Below are 20,442 nucleotides of genomic sequence, written 5' to 3' on the forward strand. Positions count from 1 at the left end.
AAAATGTCTCTGAATATCGTTGTGGTCACTCATGCTTTGGCGCTTTTGGCGATCAGTGTAGCTTCTGGAAAAGGTAGGAAATTATTCAAATAATGCATGTCGATTTGAACTTTGATAATCGACGCATGTCAAAAGATACTGGTTTAGAGCCCCACATGATACGTCTGCTCATGAGTGATAGAAATAAATGGAGACATGCGTTGACACGAAACTCGTTCCAGATTTAGTCTTAGACATGTGGTCCGACCTAGACAGTAGGTCGCTGAAATTGGTTAATGCCCAACAAAGCTCCACCTACAAGACTGGATATGCAAGAAAAGCGATCGACGGTAACACTAGTGGGTGGTATTCTACAGATAAGTACGTTAAGTCTGTTTAATCACATTATGTTCTAAATGAGCGATGGAAAGCAAGTCAGTCAAATTATGGTGGATTGAACTTATTAATGTTTACTTGGCGGCGCTCAGCCTGTCATTCCGCCGAATCTCTATTCTCTATATTATGTTTATGAATATTATAGCCTGGCTCCCCCCGACGTATATATATATATCGTACATTGTCAGTTCCTGCACACACACCGGATTGCAAGTAAAACCCTCTTGGCAAGCTGATTTTGCTGAGTATAGGCAGGCTGCAGTGCACAAGGTCATTGTTTCCAACAGGGTGGACTGCTGTTCAGATAGGCTCTCCCACGTTAAGGTTAGTCGGCTATCGATTATTAACCCATAAAAATACAGGGTGGGCCAAAAGTCAGTAGGCATACGTTGGCCTCAATAGCTCAGTCACTGATTGCCCAATTGAAATAATTCTTTCTGGTATGACTTACTACCACCACTGGTTCGAGGATTTTGTCAAATCGAAAAATATTCGAGATAATGAAGGTTCATTTTTTGTGATTAGGTGAAACCGTTAACCACCCCGTTAAACATTATGGGAATTGTTAAGGGTGCCCAATTAAGGTGTCGTGTCACGGTGTCACATAATCACCCAGTCAATTTTGTTAACGAGATACAGAAAATGCTTGATAACTTCGTCAATTCTTATCTGTTTTGCCTCATCTTTTCAGATCATATGCAACATTTAATATTCTACCGTCTCTGAAAACATTAGGCGTTCAGCATGTTCAGACAAAACAGTATAGGTGTTTTAATATTAAATGGGCGTGGTCTAAAATATTCGAATTTTCAAATTTTGACGACGGAATCCTTGAACCAGTAAGTACAGTATGCCATCTACAAAGCAATAGCTCTCAAATATAAAACATGGCGGAGCTTATATTAAGGCCAACGCATATGCCCACTGACTTTTGACCCACCCTGTGGCTGTAGTATTCCTAAAATGAAACAATCAGACAAAACAATTAATAATTTAAAGTTGTTCAGAATTCAGATGTTAAACATATCGACAGTGCAGCTTTCATGATACATTTTTCCTCGCGTCATGATGAGTGAACGTCGAATTATTTTTATTAGTTATGTGCCTAAAGTAGTGCTAAAAGTTGTCTCCTAATTTGTAAAACTCCAAGCATTTTTAATTTCTCAATTCCACCTATTTTAATGTTGAATTTCATCTTAAACCTGTTTCTGTAAAGGTGTACGTGGATGACCATCTATGTGGTACATTGCATTATCGTGGAGGAACAAGTCAGTACCCAGTTGATTGTGGGGGTGCCGTTGGAAGTCGTATCAATATAGTAGGGAAAGATAACGTATATTTGACCCTCTGTGAGGTTCGGGCTTTTGGAGTGGTTGAAACAAGAACAAGTTAGTCACCTTTTATCATTATGTTTAGTATCTTAATTAAAATGCATCCCAACTTATCTTTAGTACAGATAAAGGCCCGGGATAACATAATTTATAATTTTAAAAAGTTTATCTTTTGTTTTAAATAAACCGATACCATGATCCTGAATTTTTTTTTGACCGGTATCATTTCTTAAGCCGATGGTGTCGTATAAGAACTTTGAAAGCTTTTAGCTTCGATGGATATTATTTTTCTATCAAACACATGTATCACGTGCTCTGCTCATTATTCGTTATATCATAAACCTGGGGAACTGTAACAAATTTAACACTGAACGTACTCAACTTAACCACAGCACTCGCACAACGGGGACCGTTACTGATTCAATTAAGTGACGAGAACTTTACTTATATCATATCTACTTCTACTTCTAGTTCACTCACTTTATTTTCTGCGCATGTCAAACTTTATATTTTCTGCGTATGTCAAAACGTTATTAATCATTTACCGAACATAGATATTTTTATTTGTTTATAAGACTTTTATTTTAGATTGGAGAAATGACAATCGATGTGGAAAGAATCATCGGCTTCCTGACGGTGCTGTATCTATTTGCAATCCTAACCTCGGCGAATGGATGAAATGTTCACAACATGGTTATTGCTATGACCATGGAAGTAAGTCTTCACTTAGTAACTCTTCCCTGGTCGATTGAATGGTTGGTTGAGTAGTTATAGTGGAATACCACGAATTTTCAACCAACTTTTCAATCAACCGATGAAGACACATGTTTGTTAATTAACCATACATTTGATTGGTTACCTTTCAAAAGTTACTCCCCTGTTCGATTACGCTCCCTTAAAAGTTTTGGTCGCAAGAAGAAAATTTTACTTGACATTGTGTTATGCTACCATTCATGTGGCATGTTCATTTAAACATTGAATTTTGCAGTTATTTTCATTAAATTTAAAGTTTTATCAACATGCCTTCACCTCAGAATAGAATTTGAGACCATACAGTCGACTAAAAAAACAGCAAACGGTTGTAAACGAATTTGAAGCAGGATTTGGACAATTACCAGGCGTAACATATAACTATATAAAGATATAAGTGCGATGGGTGCGGAATCGCACTATTGACCTATATTCATTTTTTTGCATCTTTTTTCAGGACGTAACATAAGAAATATTATAAAGTAGAATTAATTTTTTTAAATCAGGAAAACATTATAAAATAATTTTTCTCGCCCCAGTCATCTTACCCGTGTAATTGTGAAACATTCTATGAGGGTATCACTACCTATAATCATTATTATTAATTATTATAATTATTAATTATAATTAATTCTAGTTTATTTATTGTCAGGAAGCTCAGTTTATATATTTACGTAACACATTTTCGCATAAAAGTTTTAGGCAAGCGCAGAATTAAGAAACTATTTACAAAACATTAGTGCATTTATCCTTACAGTTGCATTTATCCTTACAGTTACTATATCATTTACTCTTACTATAGGTCTATACAGTCTTACATATTGCCTTTAACAATTGCTTGTCAAGAGAACGCTAGATCTGGACATTTGTAGGAAGGTCAACTTGTTTGATGACAGTGATTCTGAGTTTCTGCATTTATCAACATGGAAGCTAATGTTTAGATAATCGCTCTCATCTGTCAAAAAAACATGGATATCATCCTATCAGTGCCTAGATCTGTACAATACATTAAAACAGTGCCTAGATCTGTACAATACATTAAAACATTTTAAAATGTAGTCTTATATAATTTAGTGTGGCTTTAAAATCGTGTAACATTTACATTTTTCCTTTTAGACTAATAATTTCTAAAAACTCGTTTCACTCGTGTTCCATCATTTATAATTCATGTAAATTTAAAGCTTATCGGAAAAAATGGGCAATGTTAGCCAAATCTTTTAGATTCAGAAAATAACATAATGGTACCTCCGAGTCTAATGTTATTATAGACACGAGCTATAAAAAGAAACATTTCCAGGATCTAGAAATAATGGGTTAAACCCATCACTTGTAATGGTTCACCTTACTTCAAACTTAACCATGTGCTTTCGCGGGAGGCGGGCGCACGCCACTGCAAGCGCAAGGGCTCTATCAAAGGTTATCGTATCGCGTCCCGGTTACTCATTCTCTGTTCTATAATAGTTATAGATTCTATTAACCACGGATATCATCCCTTGGACCAAATCGAGAAAAAAAAGCTAATGACAATGTTCAAATCATAATGTTTTAGTTGTCCTAGAAAAAGGCAAATTTAAGTTTTAGTAGATGTACTAAAAGAGGTAATAAGGTAGGAGGTGCACGATAAAAATAAACTTGCTCAGATTTTCAAAATTTTGTGCCATTTTTTCTAGTGTTAGCCTTTTCACAGTACCAAATTTGTCATACCTTTTTGGAATGATCACAGTTGATGGCGCAGTGCGCACTACCTGACTACTTGGTACCAGTAGAGGTTGTTAAGCTTAGGGGGATTATCCGCTCGACACATTATATTTATAATCATATAACTCATTTTTAAAAGATATTTTATTGACTGTTGACATTGAATAGAATAACCTTGGTCTCAAGTGATTGAGAGTCAATTGTCAGGGTCAAATTTGCTGCTAAAAAGGCTTAACTAAGTAAATAAGTACCTACCTTATAGACTTGCTTGAAATTTTGAATTTTAAATTTTAACATGACAATATGTTTTCATTTTTTAAATATGACATTTTTCGAACACACATTTTACAGATTAGATGGATATTTTAATCAGAGACCGATTAGTCAGTTAATTGATGATGATATGAAACCAATTTGAGGTACTGGAAGTCAAAAACCCCAAAATACTTGTAACATCATATTGTCCCAAATTCTGTCCCATTTTCAGTTTTTGAAGATGAAATTTAATTTCCAGGACCGAAATTTTACATTTTTGACTGAATTTCTCACCCGAAACCAATTTGAATTAGTCAGTCAACTATAAATGGCAAATGATAAGATCGAGGTGGTGCTGGAAGTTTGATTTCGGTAGAAAGAAGCTCATTGCAGAAATCTTAACAAAACGAAAATTCATATTTTCCAAATTCTGTGCCATTTTAATGTTGTCATCAATCATTCTTAGAAACACAATTTTAACAATTTATTAGTGCAACTTTAAATAAAACAGGTTGAAGAAAAAAAACAATGCCTTACACTGCTAACAAATCGTTTTTCTAACTTACAATGGAATTTCGAAATTACTAAAAGTAATGATTAATTCTATCTTAATACAGATTTTAAAAAATTAAATACTTTTCAAATTTTACAGAGTACAGCAATAAATGAATATAACATAGAATCGTTCAAAATATCGCCCCCATCTGTAAAATATGATGGGCACCCAAACACGGTAAACACATAGTGAACTATGTCCGCAATTACTTGGACCCAATACATCGAATTAATCTAAATCCAAAAATTTATGAAAACTATTTAATAACAAACAAATCCATGGTGAATAACTGTGGATGGATCAGAACTGACCGTCGTGAGTGTCAAGTGAAACTGGAGGTATTGACTGAGTAGTCGTAAGATCAAAAGACTCCTCGTCCATTTGCATTTCCTTGACTAAACCAGGACTCAAATCAAAAGTGGCTTTGACTACATCTCCGGTTCCCTGAAAATTAATGTAAGATGCATTAATTTAAGTGATGTATTTATTATCAACGTCATTAGAACTTTAGAATTCAGGTGTAACTCTAATGATCATAGTTTGCTTTTATGGTCCGTAGCACCAGACGACGTTTAAATTCACAGAGAGAATCGTAATCAGTTTTACTTTTTCAATGGAATGAAGTAGTAGAAGTATCCCCCAAAACATCGAACAAAATCCAAACGAAATAAAATTGGAGTTTTCATGTGAAATCCCGGCTACTCCAGCAGTCAATCCACACAGAAATAAGAAAACAGGGAATAAATTAAGCCAAACATCATGCTTTTTGTGTAAAGAAGTTGTCTGTTCAGTCTTTTGGTCAGCCTGAAGAATAATCATGTACTGTTTCATGAACTGCTGTTACAGGAATTATAATTGCTGCAACTGCAAAAGAAATGTGCTAGGAACTGAAAAAAAAAACAACAGAAAACTACGAAAACAAAATGCATGCCATTCATTTAATAAGATCATGGCTTTTAATTATACAATTGTTTAAAAAACAAAATCAGAAGCTGATCAAATAGTTAATTATTTTGGCAGCTTACCAGTTTTCTCCCAGTTCTTCCCTTAGGGGAAGCGTAAAGTTCTAAACCAAATACCATTAGTCCAATAATGAACAAGGGGATCGAGATAATTAAGATACCTGAAAAAATTGTTACGTGAATTGGGAACACTTTACAAATAAAAGGATTGAATTTGTCATTGTAGTGTGTGTCACAGTAGTGTATGTCACAGTAGTAGTGTCACAGTAGTAGTGTCACAGTAGTAGTGTCACAGTAGTAGTGTCACAGTAGTAGTGTCACAGTGAGGGTCACAAATACGATATTTGTGGTACAAGTAGCCCCTAGAAAGCTAGAAACAGTACCTAGTAAGGAAACAACCTCCAAACTATCAGCCTCAGCATCAAACTCACTGTCTTCGTCACATGATCCTGTGATATATCTTTAAAGTTGACTTAACTATAATATGTGATATATTTAAATTAGGCTTTAAAGATATTATACATTTTTCATGAATTGTGTTTTTGAAGTTTAAATACAATGTTAATGCTTTGATGTAAAGGTTAATTATTAACTAGAGAAAATTATTTAAACTGATTAAACGGATTTTCTTTGATTTGGGATTTGTCATACGTTATGACGTATGACAGTGTTTGTAGCGGTTTTTCTCTTTCAAATATTTGACCTAGCTAGGCCCAGGCTAGAGACCAAGCTTGCATGTTGCCGTGCTTTTCATAAGGTTACCTTGACCGGCGTGATAATGCGCCTTCTAAATGATCTCTTATTACTTTAAATAATCATTGTCTGTTTTTTTTTTTGTTTTTTTTTTGTCGATGGGCGCTCACTCTACCTCCCCGGGTTTGCGGGGAGGCTACGTCCGCCTTGTGGCTAACGTCTCTTGGAGCTCCTTTGGTTGCGGAGGTGTACCGAAAGCTCGGCTGGGATGGGGACTCGCTGAGCAGGCACGAACCAAATGGACATAACATTGCTGTTATGACCCGGTGGAACGGCGATACCCCTAAAAGTATCTGCCATATGTTCCGTCATCGGGGGACTTTCTGTCATTGTCTGTGCTCGAACTAGCTTTTTATCTTTAATTAAAACAAATTCTTCATAATATCATGGAGCCTGCATAGTGTGGACATGATAAATATTCACCTTGTAACAAGAATCGTATGTCATCCTGATAGTGATACTATCAAAATGACATACAATTCCTATTTGATATTGAATGCAAAGCACATCATAATACCTTCAACAAAGTAGTTCCACAGATCCTTAATGACACCCTTTTCCTGCATTACCAGCATCTCCCTGTTGAATGATTCCAAGTAGGGAGAATCTATCTGGAAAGCGAATGCATATCCAAAATGCACTAACACCTGAAGGGGGTATTTGAAACAAACTAATTACAACACTACAAATCTATTATATTTATTGAGAAATATGTAATGTAACGTGATGGAAATATTTTAAACAGGCATATCCTGTCCAAGCCCAGGATGGACTACATGAAGAGTTCGTTGTAACTTAATGTTTGAAAAGCATTAATATAAAGATATAAAGATATGAATCATACAAAAGGTTTGATTAGCAGGACTCAGGAGTCAGAGCTTTCAAAATACATGTGTCGTCTAGAGCTGGGAATAATGGGGCGAAGAATTATAAAGCGAAGGAGGTGGAAAAGTTTAATATTTTATACAGTACCTCTCCTATAAGCTGGATATCACAGAACTCCGTGGATGAGGTGTACTCTAGTGGTCCAGCACCGTACATGAATATGTATTTGTTCTCTCGCATTCGCCTCACTGCATCTGTGAACGAGTCACTTTGGTTGGTCCGCTTGAAGACACTTTGCATCAGAGGGCTCTGTGTGATAAATAGTAATTTTAATGATGCATCTGTGATTATTGGAATCTCATTGAAAAGCCTCGTCTACGATCGTTTATGTAAGTGATTAATTTTCGATTACATTACTTTTTGCATATTATGATGCAGTGAAACTATCGGACTGCGATGAATATGTGTTATTTTTAAATTTTGATTTTAATATATAACTGAGATGATAGACGGAGATGATCACTGATAGCATTGCTTTTCTACCACTACTAGTACGCATATAAAGCTTTCAAGTTCATTTAAATATCGAATTGAACTGTTTCACCCTCATTTTTATTGTAATAAATGGCATAAAATTGAAATATTTGTTTGGCTGAAATGTTGTCTGACTGAAATGTTGTCTGACTGAAATGTTGTCTGACTGAAATGTTGTCTGATTGAAATTTTGTCTGACTGAAATTTTGTCTGACTGAAATGTTGTCTGACTGAAATGTTGTCTGACTGAAATGTTGTCTGACTGAAATTTTGTCTGACTGAAATTTTGTTTGGCTGAAATGTTGTTTGACTGAAATGTTGTTTGACTGAAATTTTGTCTGACTGAAATGTTGTTTGACTGAAATGTTGTTTGACTGAAATGTTGTTTGACTGAAATATTGTCTGACTGAAATGTTGTTTGACTGAAATTTTGTTTGACTGAAATGTTGTTTGACTGAAATGTTGTTTGACTGAAATGTTGTTTGACTGAAATGTTGTTTGACTGAAATGTTGTTTGACTGAAATGTTGTTTGACTGGAATTTTGTTTGACTGAAATTTTTTTGACTGAAATGTTGTTTGACTGAAATGTTGTTTGACTGAAATGTTGTTTGACTGAAATGTTGTTTGACTAAAATGTTGTTTGACTGAAATGTTGTTTGACTGAAATGTTGTTTGACTGAAATTTTGTTTGACTGAAATGTTGTTTGACTGAAATTTTGTTTGACTGAAATGTTGTTTGACTGAAATGTTGTTTGACTGAAATATTGTTTGACTGAAATGTTGTTTGACTGAAATGTTGTTTGACTGAAATGTTGTTTGACTGAAATTTTGTTTGACTGAAATATTGTTTGACTGAAATGTTGTTTGACTGAAATGTTGTTTGACTGAAATGTTGTTTGACTGAAATGTTGTTTGACTGAAATGTTGTCTGACTGAAATGTTGTTTGACTGAAATGTTGTTTGACTGAAATGTTGTTTGACTGAAATTTTGTTTGACTGAAATGTTGTTTGACTGAAATTTTGTTTGACTGAAATGTTGTTTGACTGAAATGTTGTTTGACTGAAATTTTGTTTGACTGAAATGTTGTTTGACTGAAATTTTGTTTGACTGAAATGTTGTTTGACTGAAATGTTGTTTGACTGAAATATTGTTTGACTGAAATGTTGTTTGACTGAAATGTTGTTTGACTGAAATGTTGTTTGACTGAAATTTTGTTTGACTGAAATATTGTTTGACTGAAATGTTGTTTGACTGAAATGTTGTTTGACTGAAATGTTGTTTGACTGAAATGTTGTTTGACTGAAATGTTGTCTGACTGAAATGTTGTTTGACTGAAATGTTGTTTGACTGAAATGTTGTTTGACTGAAATTTTGTTTGACTGAAATGTTGTTTGACTGAAATTTTGTTTGACTGAAATGTTGTTTGACTGAAATTTTGTTTGACTGAAATGTTGTTTGACTGAAATGTTGTTTGACTGAAATGTTGTTTGACTGAAATTTTGTTTGACTGAAATTTTGTTTGACTGAAATGTTGTTTGACTGAAATGTTGTTTGACTGAAATGTTGTTTGACTGAAATGTTGTTTGACTGAAATGTTGGCTCACATCACTATGTCGGAGGAGGTTTTCTGTGACAGTCCCTTCCACAGTTCCGAACAAGTACTCCTTCTGGCTCAGCAGATCCTCCACTCCGTTTATATCAACACTCATCCTGGATACTTACACAACAGTTATTTGGTGGATTCTTGCAGTGTTATTGAGTCTCATGATTTATTTCCATTCGAATCTGTCTTCACTGAGTTTATTCAGAAACAATCAGAAATTTGAATGAAAGAAACAACAGTTATTCTTTTAGAAAAATTTCTGATTTTTTTATGAATAGACTCAGCGATGACAATTTTCTAATGAAGGTAAATAAATAAATCACGTATCGAAATTTCTACGTTATATTCAAGACAGTATCAATTTACACTTTGTTAAGACGTTTTCGTTATTATTATAAAACATTTGGCATAAAATTGATAACTTGTTTTTACTTATAACTTTGTTTTACTGGTAACATTGTTTTACTGGTAACTTTGTTTTATCTTAGTCAAGCACTTTGTCGGAAGAGGACCTCACAGATCAGTATTTAGTTAATTAAAAAGTTTTCCCTAAGCAAGGAAGATCATAATTGTATTTTAGGTGTTACATTTTATTTTAGTATGTAAATTTTTATGTTTGCATATCGAAATGTTTACTAGAGTGTTGAAATATACATGGTAAAGACTGTGTTTGATAAACTAACCTGTAAGAAAGGCTGCCAAGTTAGCAGTGTACATACTAACGAGAACCAAGCAGATGACCCACCAAACACTGATAACTATACGACCGGACCTGAGCATCGAGTAATTATATATATGGTGAGTTGAAAATAATATGTGGATTATGGCTCTAATTTATGAAATAAATTAATAAAAAATCACTCCATTTTTGCATATTTAGGTCAGATCACCCGACCTGAGTAATATTTCAAAATTTACTCCTGCATAAAAATTTGTATCGTCCTGTTTCAAAATACGTCTCTTAAAAGGATTGTTAGATTGTGTAATTGACGTATTTCTCCTCTTATTGCTTACGTACTCACTATCAGTCAGCAGTCAATTTGTAGTATGGCTGGCATGAAAAATTACCTTAAATTGCCTTTCTCTTTAATTTTTCCAATATTAAAGTATAAAATTGGCAATTCCGTTTTACTGACCAGTTTTTGGGAACCCCGTCTGCGGGTGCGTATGTCAGGAAGGAACACACTGATAACCAGAACGCATTAGGCAGACTCATTATCCCTGAAGTGATACTGAAGTTGGAAACGCAAATTGCGCTTTCAAAAAGTGACTCTCAAATTTTACATTTACTTTTCCTTAAAAAATGTGTGCAAACAAAGTCGATACTGGAGTTTTGAAATTTTGTTAATTTTAACAGTTTGTTACCCATTCGATGTTTGAGGTCATGGTCTTCGTTGAACGGGCAAAGATGGTCTCTGAACCCCCCTCTCTTCATGAGTTTGGTACATTCCTCACATTTACACAGTTTACATTTAAACCTAACCCCTCCAGCATGCCCGTAGGGGCTGTACCTGTCCAGGAAGTAGATGGCAAGAAAGAAAACTATCATCCCAATCAATATCGCAGCCCTGAAAATTTCAATTGAAGTATTCTGAGGAAGGCATATTATATTAGTACTGGTTTTAATTCTGTAAGTCTATTGATACAATACTTGAAACTTTAAGAGATCAAATTTTCTCAAATTAGCTTTAAGTGAAATAACATTAAACATACCAAACACCACTGGAGAACGGTCTGAGAAAGAAGAAGTACTCTTTAGATGCAGCATCCTTCTGGGTGGCCATTCTTACTCCTCCGGGAAGGAAAGATATCCCAAAATCAACTACCCTCTCACGACCGTGAGATGTGCCGAACCCTACCACACCTATGTCTATGTTCTGAAATCAACCAATCTGAACACAGTATTCACATGGCACGTGACACAAACCAACCAATCAGAACACAGTCTGGTTATTATTTAGTCATTATCTGGTAATTAATTAAATTACTTATTATTTGGTAATTAATTACTAATTATCCGGTAATTATCTGGTAATTATAATCCCCCTTTTCTTACCTGCTGATAAACCTGGTTGATCAGGCCATTCCATACTCCATTCACTTCACTTCCGAACTTCCCATCTGGTGACTCAACGAACTCATACTCAAACTTCAGCCTCTTTTGGAGGCGTTTTATTATTTCTATACTCACTCCAGTGTAACACCAATTTCTGTTTGGCATATCTGCAAAATAATGAAATGATATCTGATGTAAATCGATAAAAATAACTTTAACAGTTTAACTTACAATTACCGGATATAAGGTTAGTAGGTGTATAGCAGGTGAATTAAGAACCGTTTTATATCTTACCGAACTTTATTCAAACGGACATTAATTGAACGCTGGAGGCCCTATAGAGTTCATTGTAATGTCTGTTCAAAATTATGTCTGTTCAGTGTTCACGCCATTTCTGGTAAAATAACGTTCGATAAGGTAAAAATAGGAAAGTACAATCATTAATTGCAAAGCCTCTGACCTGCACAATTGTCATACCCCTGCGCTGTGTAGTTGTATATGATAAAGGGTTTATCCTCCAGAATACCCAGTTTCAAAGTGGAGCTCTCTAACTCCGGGTCATCAGCAGGAACCTCACTTCCACCACTATTCCAGAGTGGCTCACTTGTTAGCGTTACTTTAGGTCTGTTCTTCGGCTCCCACACTCCTACCTACTCAATATTAACAAATTATGAGATACGTATCCTACCTTTTTTTGTTGATTAATGAGTTAATTGTTTGAATTATTTTCTTTTGAAACTTCAGCTTGGATCTTACAACATGTGTTAAATTGCAAAAATCTTTCTAACTTCTACCTATAACGGGTGATGACTAAAAAATGGGACTTTTTTCAAGGGTCTTTTTAGTGTCGATAAAACTATTTTTGGTTCAAACCAATGAAACAGCGTTGTAAAACGGGCAATTTTGAACGAGTATGGTCAATGACAAGCGCCCATGAGCCCATTTTGATTGGTTCAGGAGGGCTTCTTTCATCAAGCTCAAAAATCCGTCTGTACAGTTGGGCCTAAAATCGTGTTGGCGCAGTCTCTTCTTTTGTGCCCTAAGGCCCATGTATGCTTGTAAGCCATATTCCGGGCATGTACATGTGTTGCCAGGACTCTAAAGAAGTCCTCTATGGGTTGAGATTGTCAAAATTTACTTTGGTCGATAACTTTTGGGACGAAATTGGCCCTTATGGCAAATAAAGATGTGGTTTTCCCAGAAAAATACGATCTAGCCCCATCCTAACGAACCACCTTCCACCCTTTGGGGATATTTTCTTGTAGGAACAACACCTGGCAAGGCTTCAAGCACTTTGATTTTTACGTGGTACCATTATAAACCATGCTAAAGCCGATAGTTGACCTAGCCTCGATCTTTCACACGGTAAAATTTTACCCCTCAGGTGGTTTTGAGCTCAAATATCTTCTTACTGGTTTTAGCTACGCTGATGGGTGTTGAACCCTCGTCTTAAGCATAACATTCGGCATACTCTCTGCTAAATATTTTTCGGTATGGAAGCTTTAACTACCTGTGAGGCGACTTCTGTGAACAGAGCTTTACTGTAAAGTTTTTATAGGACCCCTCCCCTAGTTCGAGACCATTATCGGGGACAAAGATCAACCAATTTCATCAAATGGGGGTGGAAACTGTTCGAGTATCGTTCAGAGTAACTGGTGGTTGTGGTAAAATATCAAAATTTTGTTCAGGTGGAATCTGAGGGCTAAAAAACATGTAGTCCCATTTTTTATTCATCACCCGTTATACATGTATATAGTACATGTATATGTATATAGTATTGAAGTTAAGTTAGCATGGACCATAGAAAATTTACCCGTGTAACGTTGTTGTCGCCCCCTCTGAAGTTGACAATGTTGTAACGCAGAGTGTCAGGGTCGGGCTGACCAGTGGGCCACATTTGTCGGTGTCCCGTTATCCCTGTATACTTCGACTGAGGACGGGAATTGGTCATACATGTATTTCATTAACTTTTCATTGTGTTTGATTCCTGATCAATGTAACTGACAATTTCAGTTTTTGTTTATAAGTACCAATTTACTGTTCTTATCAATTTTTAGCCTAACATTTAAAGATTTAACAACAAAGAAACCTTCTTTTTCTTTTTATATTTATTACTTTTGGCGAAGAATTCCAAGCAAATATCTTACCGTAGTGAACATTCTGAACATCTGTACTCCAAGTTGCCAGTCCCTTCTTGGAGTCTCCTGATAACACTCTCCCTCAAAGTTCCGTATAATCTCACTGTTCTCCTTGTACACCTCATGTAGACTATTAGCTATCAGGTACACTCCGTCGTATACCAGCGCGTCTGTTGGCTGAGGGAAGCCAATTTTGTAATTGTTAAATAGTTAAAAGTTAGACAATAGTCAATACTTTATTCATTGTTTAAAGTTTGAACTAGGAATCAAATAACTTTAAGTAACCAGCGCGTCTGTTTGCTGAAGGAAGGCAATTTTCCTTTGATTTTTGAAGTGGTGTAAATAAACATCATTGGTGATGATTAACAAGTAGCTTACTGATCAACTGTTTGAATTTTGAGTAAATAACGCTAATATAATTATATGTACTTCCCCTCGAAAGGTTCTGCTTATGACAGTAGTAATTGATTTTGAAATTACTAAAAGTTAGACAATACTTTATTCATTGTTTAAAGTTTGAACTCGGAATAAAATAATTAAATAATTCAGCACTAACCGTGAGAACGTTAAAACCGTTGTCCCTGTAAAGAGAGGATAGCCGTCTGTAGAACCCTCCAGTAACATCAAGATACGGTGACAGCCCCACCACCCCATCGTAGTAGGACTTCATTCTTCCTGCCTCGTTGTACGCAAATAGCTGGTGATATATTAAAATATCTATAACTCCTTTGTAGTTATAATGTAAGGATATTCATTTCTGTCGTGTGGTATCAAAATAGACACCCAAAAGTAATGTTTCATAAATTTTAGTCTTCTGCAGCTTATATATTCCACCGCCAATTGAACAACAACATCATATCAACAACAAGCAATAATTCATTGGAAAATTCATTTGGACAATACATTTGGACAATAAATTATCATTTAACGAGATTTACTGACTGACCATTGCTTCTGAAATAGCGGTAGAAGCAATCCAAGCGTAAACACTGTCCACCATACCGTATTCCTCAGCAGCACTGAGGATTATCTCACCGTAATCCGGTTGAGTGAGCAGTAAAGTTATCCTTGTTGTACTGTTCTGTAGTTGAGCTATCCACTGTCTGACAGATAATTAACTCGGTCAGATGTTTGTGGCGATTTTAATAAATGTTGCTGAATTAGATGATTTTTTCAAAATGTTCATTTCGATTAACATCCTGAATGCTAAGCAAAATAAACGGGTTCTTTTGCAGTTAAAAAGTGCAAGTAGGAATTCATCTTGTGAAGGAATTTGGTGACAATATCCTGGTGAAGTAGTAGCTACTGTATTAGCTGTAGCTTAGTAATAGTAAACCCGCTGAATGAGTCGAACATTAACCTCTTAGTTCCCTCTTCCACCAGCTCTGCCACCTCGTAATCAATCTCCAGCTCTGTTATCAGATCTAACCCTCTTTCTATAATAAGCTCTTTCACTGCTTCTGCTAGCGTCACTCCTTTTGAGGGTGAAAACAACTTTAAAGTCGGGGCTAAATCGGGGTTTTACTGTAACTAAATAACTGGAAAGTAATGTTTTAAGAAAGGACAACAACAAAAGAACAACATATGAACATACCACAGCAAGTGGAAATAAAGTAGGACAAAATAAGATGATATTTTTGTTAATTACCGTAAGGGTCGCTAGTATAAACAACTGCTATTCGCCTCCAGTTAAAGTGCTCCAGCAGATCTAACATCGCTTCAGCTTGCTTCTGAGAAGACAGTTGATGATTTAATAACCTTTTAATATGCTATAATCAATAATGATTGGTTTTATTTTTCCAATATTTAAGTGTTATAAGTTCAGAATGTAAATGGAAAACTTACTAGAAAGCATAAAGAAATGAAACAAGAATTTCGCCGCGGTTTCAACAATTAACAAACCCGATTAATTGTTTCTCTACTATTGCCTTCGGCAATAGTAGAGAAAAATGACTATAAAGTGTATAGAAAGTGTAAGTGTAAAAACCTCGTTTGAAGGGCTGAGCCGGGCGAGGGTCCCAGCCCAGTGGGGGTTATTAAGGTTAGGGTCGGTTGCAGTGGGTGATATGATTGGCAGACCTATCTGGGGGGTTATTAAGGTTAGGGTCGGTTGCAGTTGGTGATATGATTGGCAGACCTATCTGGGGGGTTATTAAGGTTAGGGTCGGTTGCAGTGGGTGATATGATTGGTAGACCTATCTGTGAGGTTATTAAGGTTAGGGTCGGTTGCAGTGGGTGATATGATTGGTAGACCTATCTGGGGGGTTATTAAGGTTAGGGTCGGTTGCAGTGGGTGATATGATTGGCAGACCTATCTGGGAGTTATTAAGGTTAAGGTCGGTTGCAGTGGGTGATATGATTGGCAGACCTATCTGGGAGTTATTAAGGTTAGGGTCGGTTGCAGTGGGTGATATGATTGGCAGACCTATCTGTGAGGTTATTAAGGTTAGGGTCAGTTGCAGTGGGTGATATGATTGGCAGACCTATCTGGGGGGTTATTAAGGTTAGGGTCGGTTGCAGTGGGTGATATGATTGGCAGACCTATCTGGGAGTTATTAAGGTTAGGGTCGGTTGCAGTGGGTGATATGATTGGCAGACCTATCTGTGAGGTTATTAAGGTAAGGTTCGGTTGCAGTTGGTGATATGATTGGCAGACCTATCTGGGGGGTTATTAAGGTTAGGGTCGGTTGCAGTGGGTGATATGATTGGTAGACCTATTTGTGAGGTTATTAAGGTTAGGGTCGGTTGCAGTGGGTGATATGATTGGCAGACCTATCTGGGAGTTATTAAGGTTAGGGTCGGTTGCAGTGGGTGATATGATTGGCAGACCTATCTGGGAGTTATTAAGGTTAGGGTCGGTTGCAGTGGGTGATATGATTGGCAGACCTATCTGTGAGGTTATTAAGGTTAGGGTCGGTTGCAGTGGGTGATATGATTGGCAGACCTATCTGGGGGGTTATTAAGGTTAGGGTCGGTTGCAGTGGGTGATATGATTAATGATTGGCAGACCTATCTGGGGAGTTATTAAGGTTAGGGTCGGTTGCAGTGGGTGATATGATTGGCAGACCTATCTGGGGGGTTATTAAGGTTAGGGTCGGTTGCAGTGGGTGATATGATTGGTAGACCTATCTGGAGGTTTATTAAGGTTAGGGTCGGTTGCAGTGGGTGATATGATTGGTAGACCTATCTGGGGGGTTATTAAGGTTAGGGTCGGTTGCAGTGGGTGATATGATTGGCAGACCTATCTGGGGGGTTATTAAGGTTAGGGTCGGTTGCAGTGGGTGATATGATTGGTAGACCTATCTGGGAGGGGGTTATTAAGTTTAGGGTCGGTTGCAGTGGGTGATATGATTGGTAGACCTATCTGGGAGGGGGTTATTAAAGTTAGGGTCGGTTGCAGTGGGTGATATGATTGGTAGACCTATCTGTGAGGTTATTAAGGTTAGGGTTGGTTGCAGTGGGTGATATGATTGGCAGACCTATCTGGGAAATTATCAGGTTATACTTATTATAATATTTATTTAAATGTTCATTAGCAGCATAATTGTTGATTAGAGTTATTTAGTTGAGTTAGTGTAGCGAAACTAAATAACTTATGATCTACTCTTTTTAAATAAAACAAAAAATAACCCAGTTGTTTTTGTTCCAAAAAATAACAGACCGGATCGGTATCGGCAGTGGACGGCATGTTTGACGGCATGTTTGACGGCATGTTTGATCTATTATACCTGATGTGACTGACCTGTCCAGCAATGTAGGAACATGACTTGGTTTGTGCGGAGGTAAAAGGTCCCACAACAGCAACCATGTCCTCCTCCCTCAACAACTTGCACACTGCAAAGTTATTATTATTTGTTATTACTCCTCCCTCAACAACCAGCACACTAGTGCAAAGTTAATATTATTCACTGAATATGGTAGAATTATTCGCTGTACAATTGTACACCTGATAATTATATTAATATACACTAATTGATAATTACACACTCTTGGCAAACCTAGAACGCAATGCACATTTTTCCGTATTTTTACTCGTATTAAATTATTATATTTGATTTCGAGTGAGGTGCCTAAATATATCAGTAGACAGAAACAAAAAGTAAAACAAAATTGTTTTTTTGCCCACTTTGGTAGGTAGCTGAGGCTGGATTATCTTTATCTGATCCAATGTTAATTGATACCTCCTCAATCACAGTCTCTGGTAATATCTGGTAAATATAAAGATGATGAAGAAAGAATAAATAGTAATGAAAAGTCATATAAATATACTATGGCAACCGTAATTAATGTATGTGATACTGATAGCTAGTTTTTTATATTAACTATATTATTATCTATCACAGATCCCTATAGTTATTCAAGAACCTATTGGAACAAAATAGTTCCGCCATTTGTGGGGAATGAAATTTCCGCGCCATGATGACATCAAATAAATATAAGCATTCTGAGACGCTTTTTTCAATTCGTTAAGACTGTCTGAAATTGCGTTAAGTTAAAAATGGCTTGAAATGCTCACCTCAGAATTTTCATTTATCTCTGCAATAGCTTTTCTGAAGGCAAGTGGAGAATGGGAGGATTCATTTGTGTACAGTAATGCTGAAATTAAAATCACGTCTTCATATCAAGAAGTAGACCTAGTTATCTGATTACGGTAAACATTAAATTTATATCGGCCTATTGATTCTTTAGGCATTGATCTAAGTTTTAGGACGAATAATTGAGAATTTATCGCTCTTGAACACTCACCTATTTTAACATTAGGTGTGGACAGAGTAACAGGAGCGATCAAAGAAAGAACGAGAGCTTGACGGGCTTGACGGGCGACTAGAAACAACATAGACTAATGTGATTTAACGAATATTTCAGTACAATGTAAAACTAAATTTTGAAATAATCATTTAATTGCGATTTCCTACAATTTTTAAATTATCGGTACATTAAACCTAGTCTAAAAATACCTGATACATAAAATACCCAATACATATTTGAGCTGAGGAATCAAATTTTTGCATTTTGCTTATTGTTAACGCCTGTTTTATGAAAATATGTAAGTGCTTTTAATATCTCACTAACAATTACCAAGTTTGTCTGTTGTATGAATAACAGGCTAACTTGGTAATTTTAGTTATCGAAGTCTGTTAGAGCTGGTACCCTAAGTTAGATGAGTAAAAATCGTAAAAATGTAAACGTATACAGAAGTACACTGTATATATCATTAACTCACATTTAAAATTAACATATCGATCTACAGCCTGGCACCAGGGCATCAATATTGTTCCATTCAAAATCAAGTATCTGAAAATTCAAGCTATCAAAATTAATACACTGAACAGCGTCAGCCGGTAATTCAAAAGGACATACGCACACCAAATGACCACTAATTTAAATTCCAAAACTAAAAAGAGCTGGTGGTATAATACAGGAGCAGTGTCTGTGTATACTACCGGCACCCAGCAATTACTTTATCCTGTCAACCACCCAGCGCTTCCTTGAAGCTCAGACTGGATTTTCTACATTTTATTAGTTTCAATTACCAGGAGAGACAGTGTGTGGTAACCAGCCTATAGGTGGGGACCGAGCGAGGTAAAGACCAATAGCAGGGGCCGGAGCGAGGTGAAGACCATCAGAAGTTGTGTGACTGCCCCAATTTGAGGTGGTTTTTGAGTTGTCTTCGTTTTGTGAGATGAGGATTTTGAGCTGATTTGACCCGACTTGTTGTGTAACACACCCGACTTGTTGTGTAACACACCCGACTTGTTGTGTAACACACCCGACTTGTTGTGTAACACACCCGACTTGTTGTGTAACACACCCGACTTGTTGTGTAACACACCCGACTTGTTGTGTAACACACCCGACTTGTTGTGTAACACACCCGACTTGTTGTGTAACACACCCGACTTGTTGTGTAACACACCCGACTTGTTGTGTAACACACCCGACTTGTTGTGTAACACATCCGACTTGTTGTGTAACACACCCGACTTGTTGTGTAACACACCCGACTTGTTGTGTAACACACTCGACTTGTTGTGTAATGTTGTGGAGGCTTTGCTTCGTGTGCTTTTGTGGTGCTTTTTTGCTCGAAGTTTCACTTTCTGAGGATCTAAAAATAGGTAATTTTATTTAACTACATGTATCTTCTGCTTTAGCGTCTTGAAAAATCAACAAGATATATAATTATTTTTTGTATTAGCATCATTGCCGATCACTGGCGAGTCAACTTGAAATACAATTATTTTTGATATTTCCAGCTTTGCTGTTCACTGACGAGTCGCCAAACACTGAAGTTGCTTTCAATGAAGCTATAAGAGAGATAAACTACAATGACAAGGTGTTTTAATTAATATCTTTAAATTTACTTCTTGCACTATCGCGTCACACATCATTATTGTTTACACAATGATGAATGATGATGAGAAGGAAACGCCCCTTTGTATTCAATCAAAAGATCTGATGTTTACCAAAACATATGCAATTCATTTACATGGGCTAATTAGTATTGTGCTTATAAGGTGTCCTTTGGTATCCATAATAAAGTTATTGGAATTATAACGATTATTGATTAAAAATTTTGGACTCACAAATTCTCGTTGATGTTACG

The 20,442-nt window shown here is 36.3% G+C and overlaps 2 protein-coding genes across 2 annotated transcripts; one reads left to right on the forward strand and one right to left on the reverse strand.

The window, feature by feature from the left end:
- LOC134814269 (uncharacterized) lies at positions 1–3,576 on the forward strand. Its single transcript, XM_063822352.1, has 6 exons — positions 1–73; positions 222–360; positions 564–699; positions 1,592–1,763; positions 2,295–2,420; positions 2,741–3,576. The coding sequence occupies exons 1-6, from the start codon at positions 4–6 to the stop codon at positions 2,743–2,745; spliced, it is 648 nt and encodes a 215-aa protein (XP_063678422.1). The 5' UTR covers positions 1–3; the 3' UTR covers positions 2,746–3,576.
- A 1,689-nt stretch (positions 3,577–5,265) lies between these two features.
- LOC134814374 (glutamate receptor 1-like) lies at positions 5,266–20,371 on the reverse strand. Its single transcript, XM_063822473.1, has 25 exons — positions 20,326–20,371; positions 19,567–19,944; positions 18,585–18,662; positions 18,355–18,452; positions 17,965–18,046; positions 17,577–17,672; positions 15,826–15,917; positions 15,487–15,568; positions 15,199–15,313; positions 14,781–14,941; positions 14,361–14,564; positions 13,848–14,008; positions 13,514–13,645; positions 12,161–12,350; positions 11,701–11,867; positions 11,358–11,521; positions 11,010–11,212; positions 10,781–10,865; positions 10,328–10,416; positions 9,646–9,758; positions 7,653–7,814; positions 7,198–7,327; positions 6,311–6,376; positions 5,991–6,088; positions 5,266–5,409 (listed from the first exon to the last, which is right to left on the reverse strand). Exons 1-25 carry the CDS (start codon positions 20,369–20,371, stop codon positions 5,266–5,268), a joined length of 3,336 nt encoding a protein of 1,111 aa, XP_063678543.1.
- Between the last annotated feature and the right edge of the window lie 71 nt (positions 20,372–20,442).

The sequence above is a fragment of the Bolinopsis microptera genome, chromosome 4, assembly GCF_026151205.1.
Source record: "Bolinopsis microptera isolate Bmic1 chromosome 4, MBARI_Bmic_1.0, whole genome shotgun sequence".
In the NCBI taxonomy this organism is placed as follows: domain Eukaryota; kingdom Metazoa; phylum Ctenophora; class Tentaculata; order Lobata; family Bolinopsidae; genus Bolinopsis; species Bolinopsis microptera.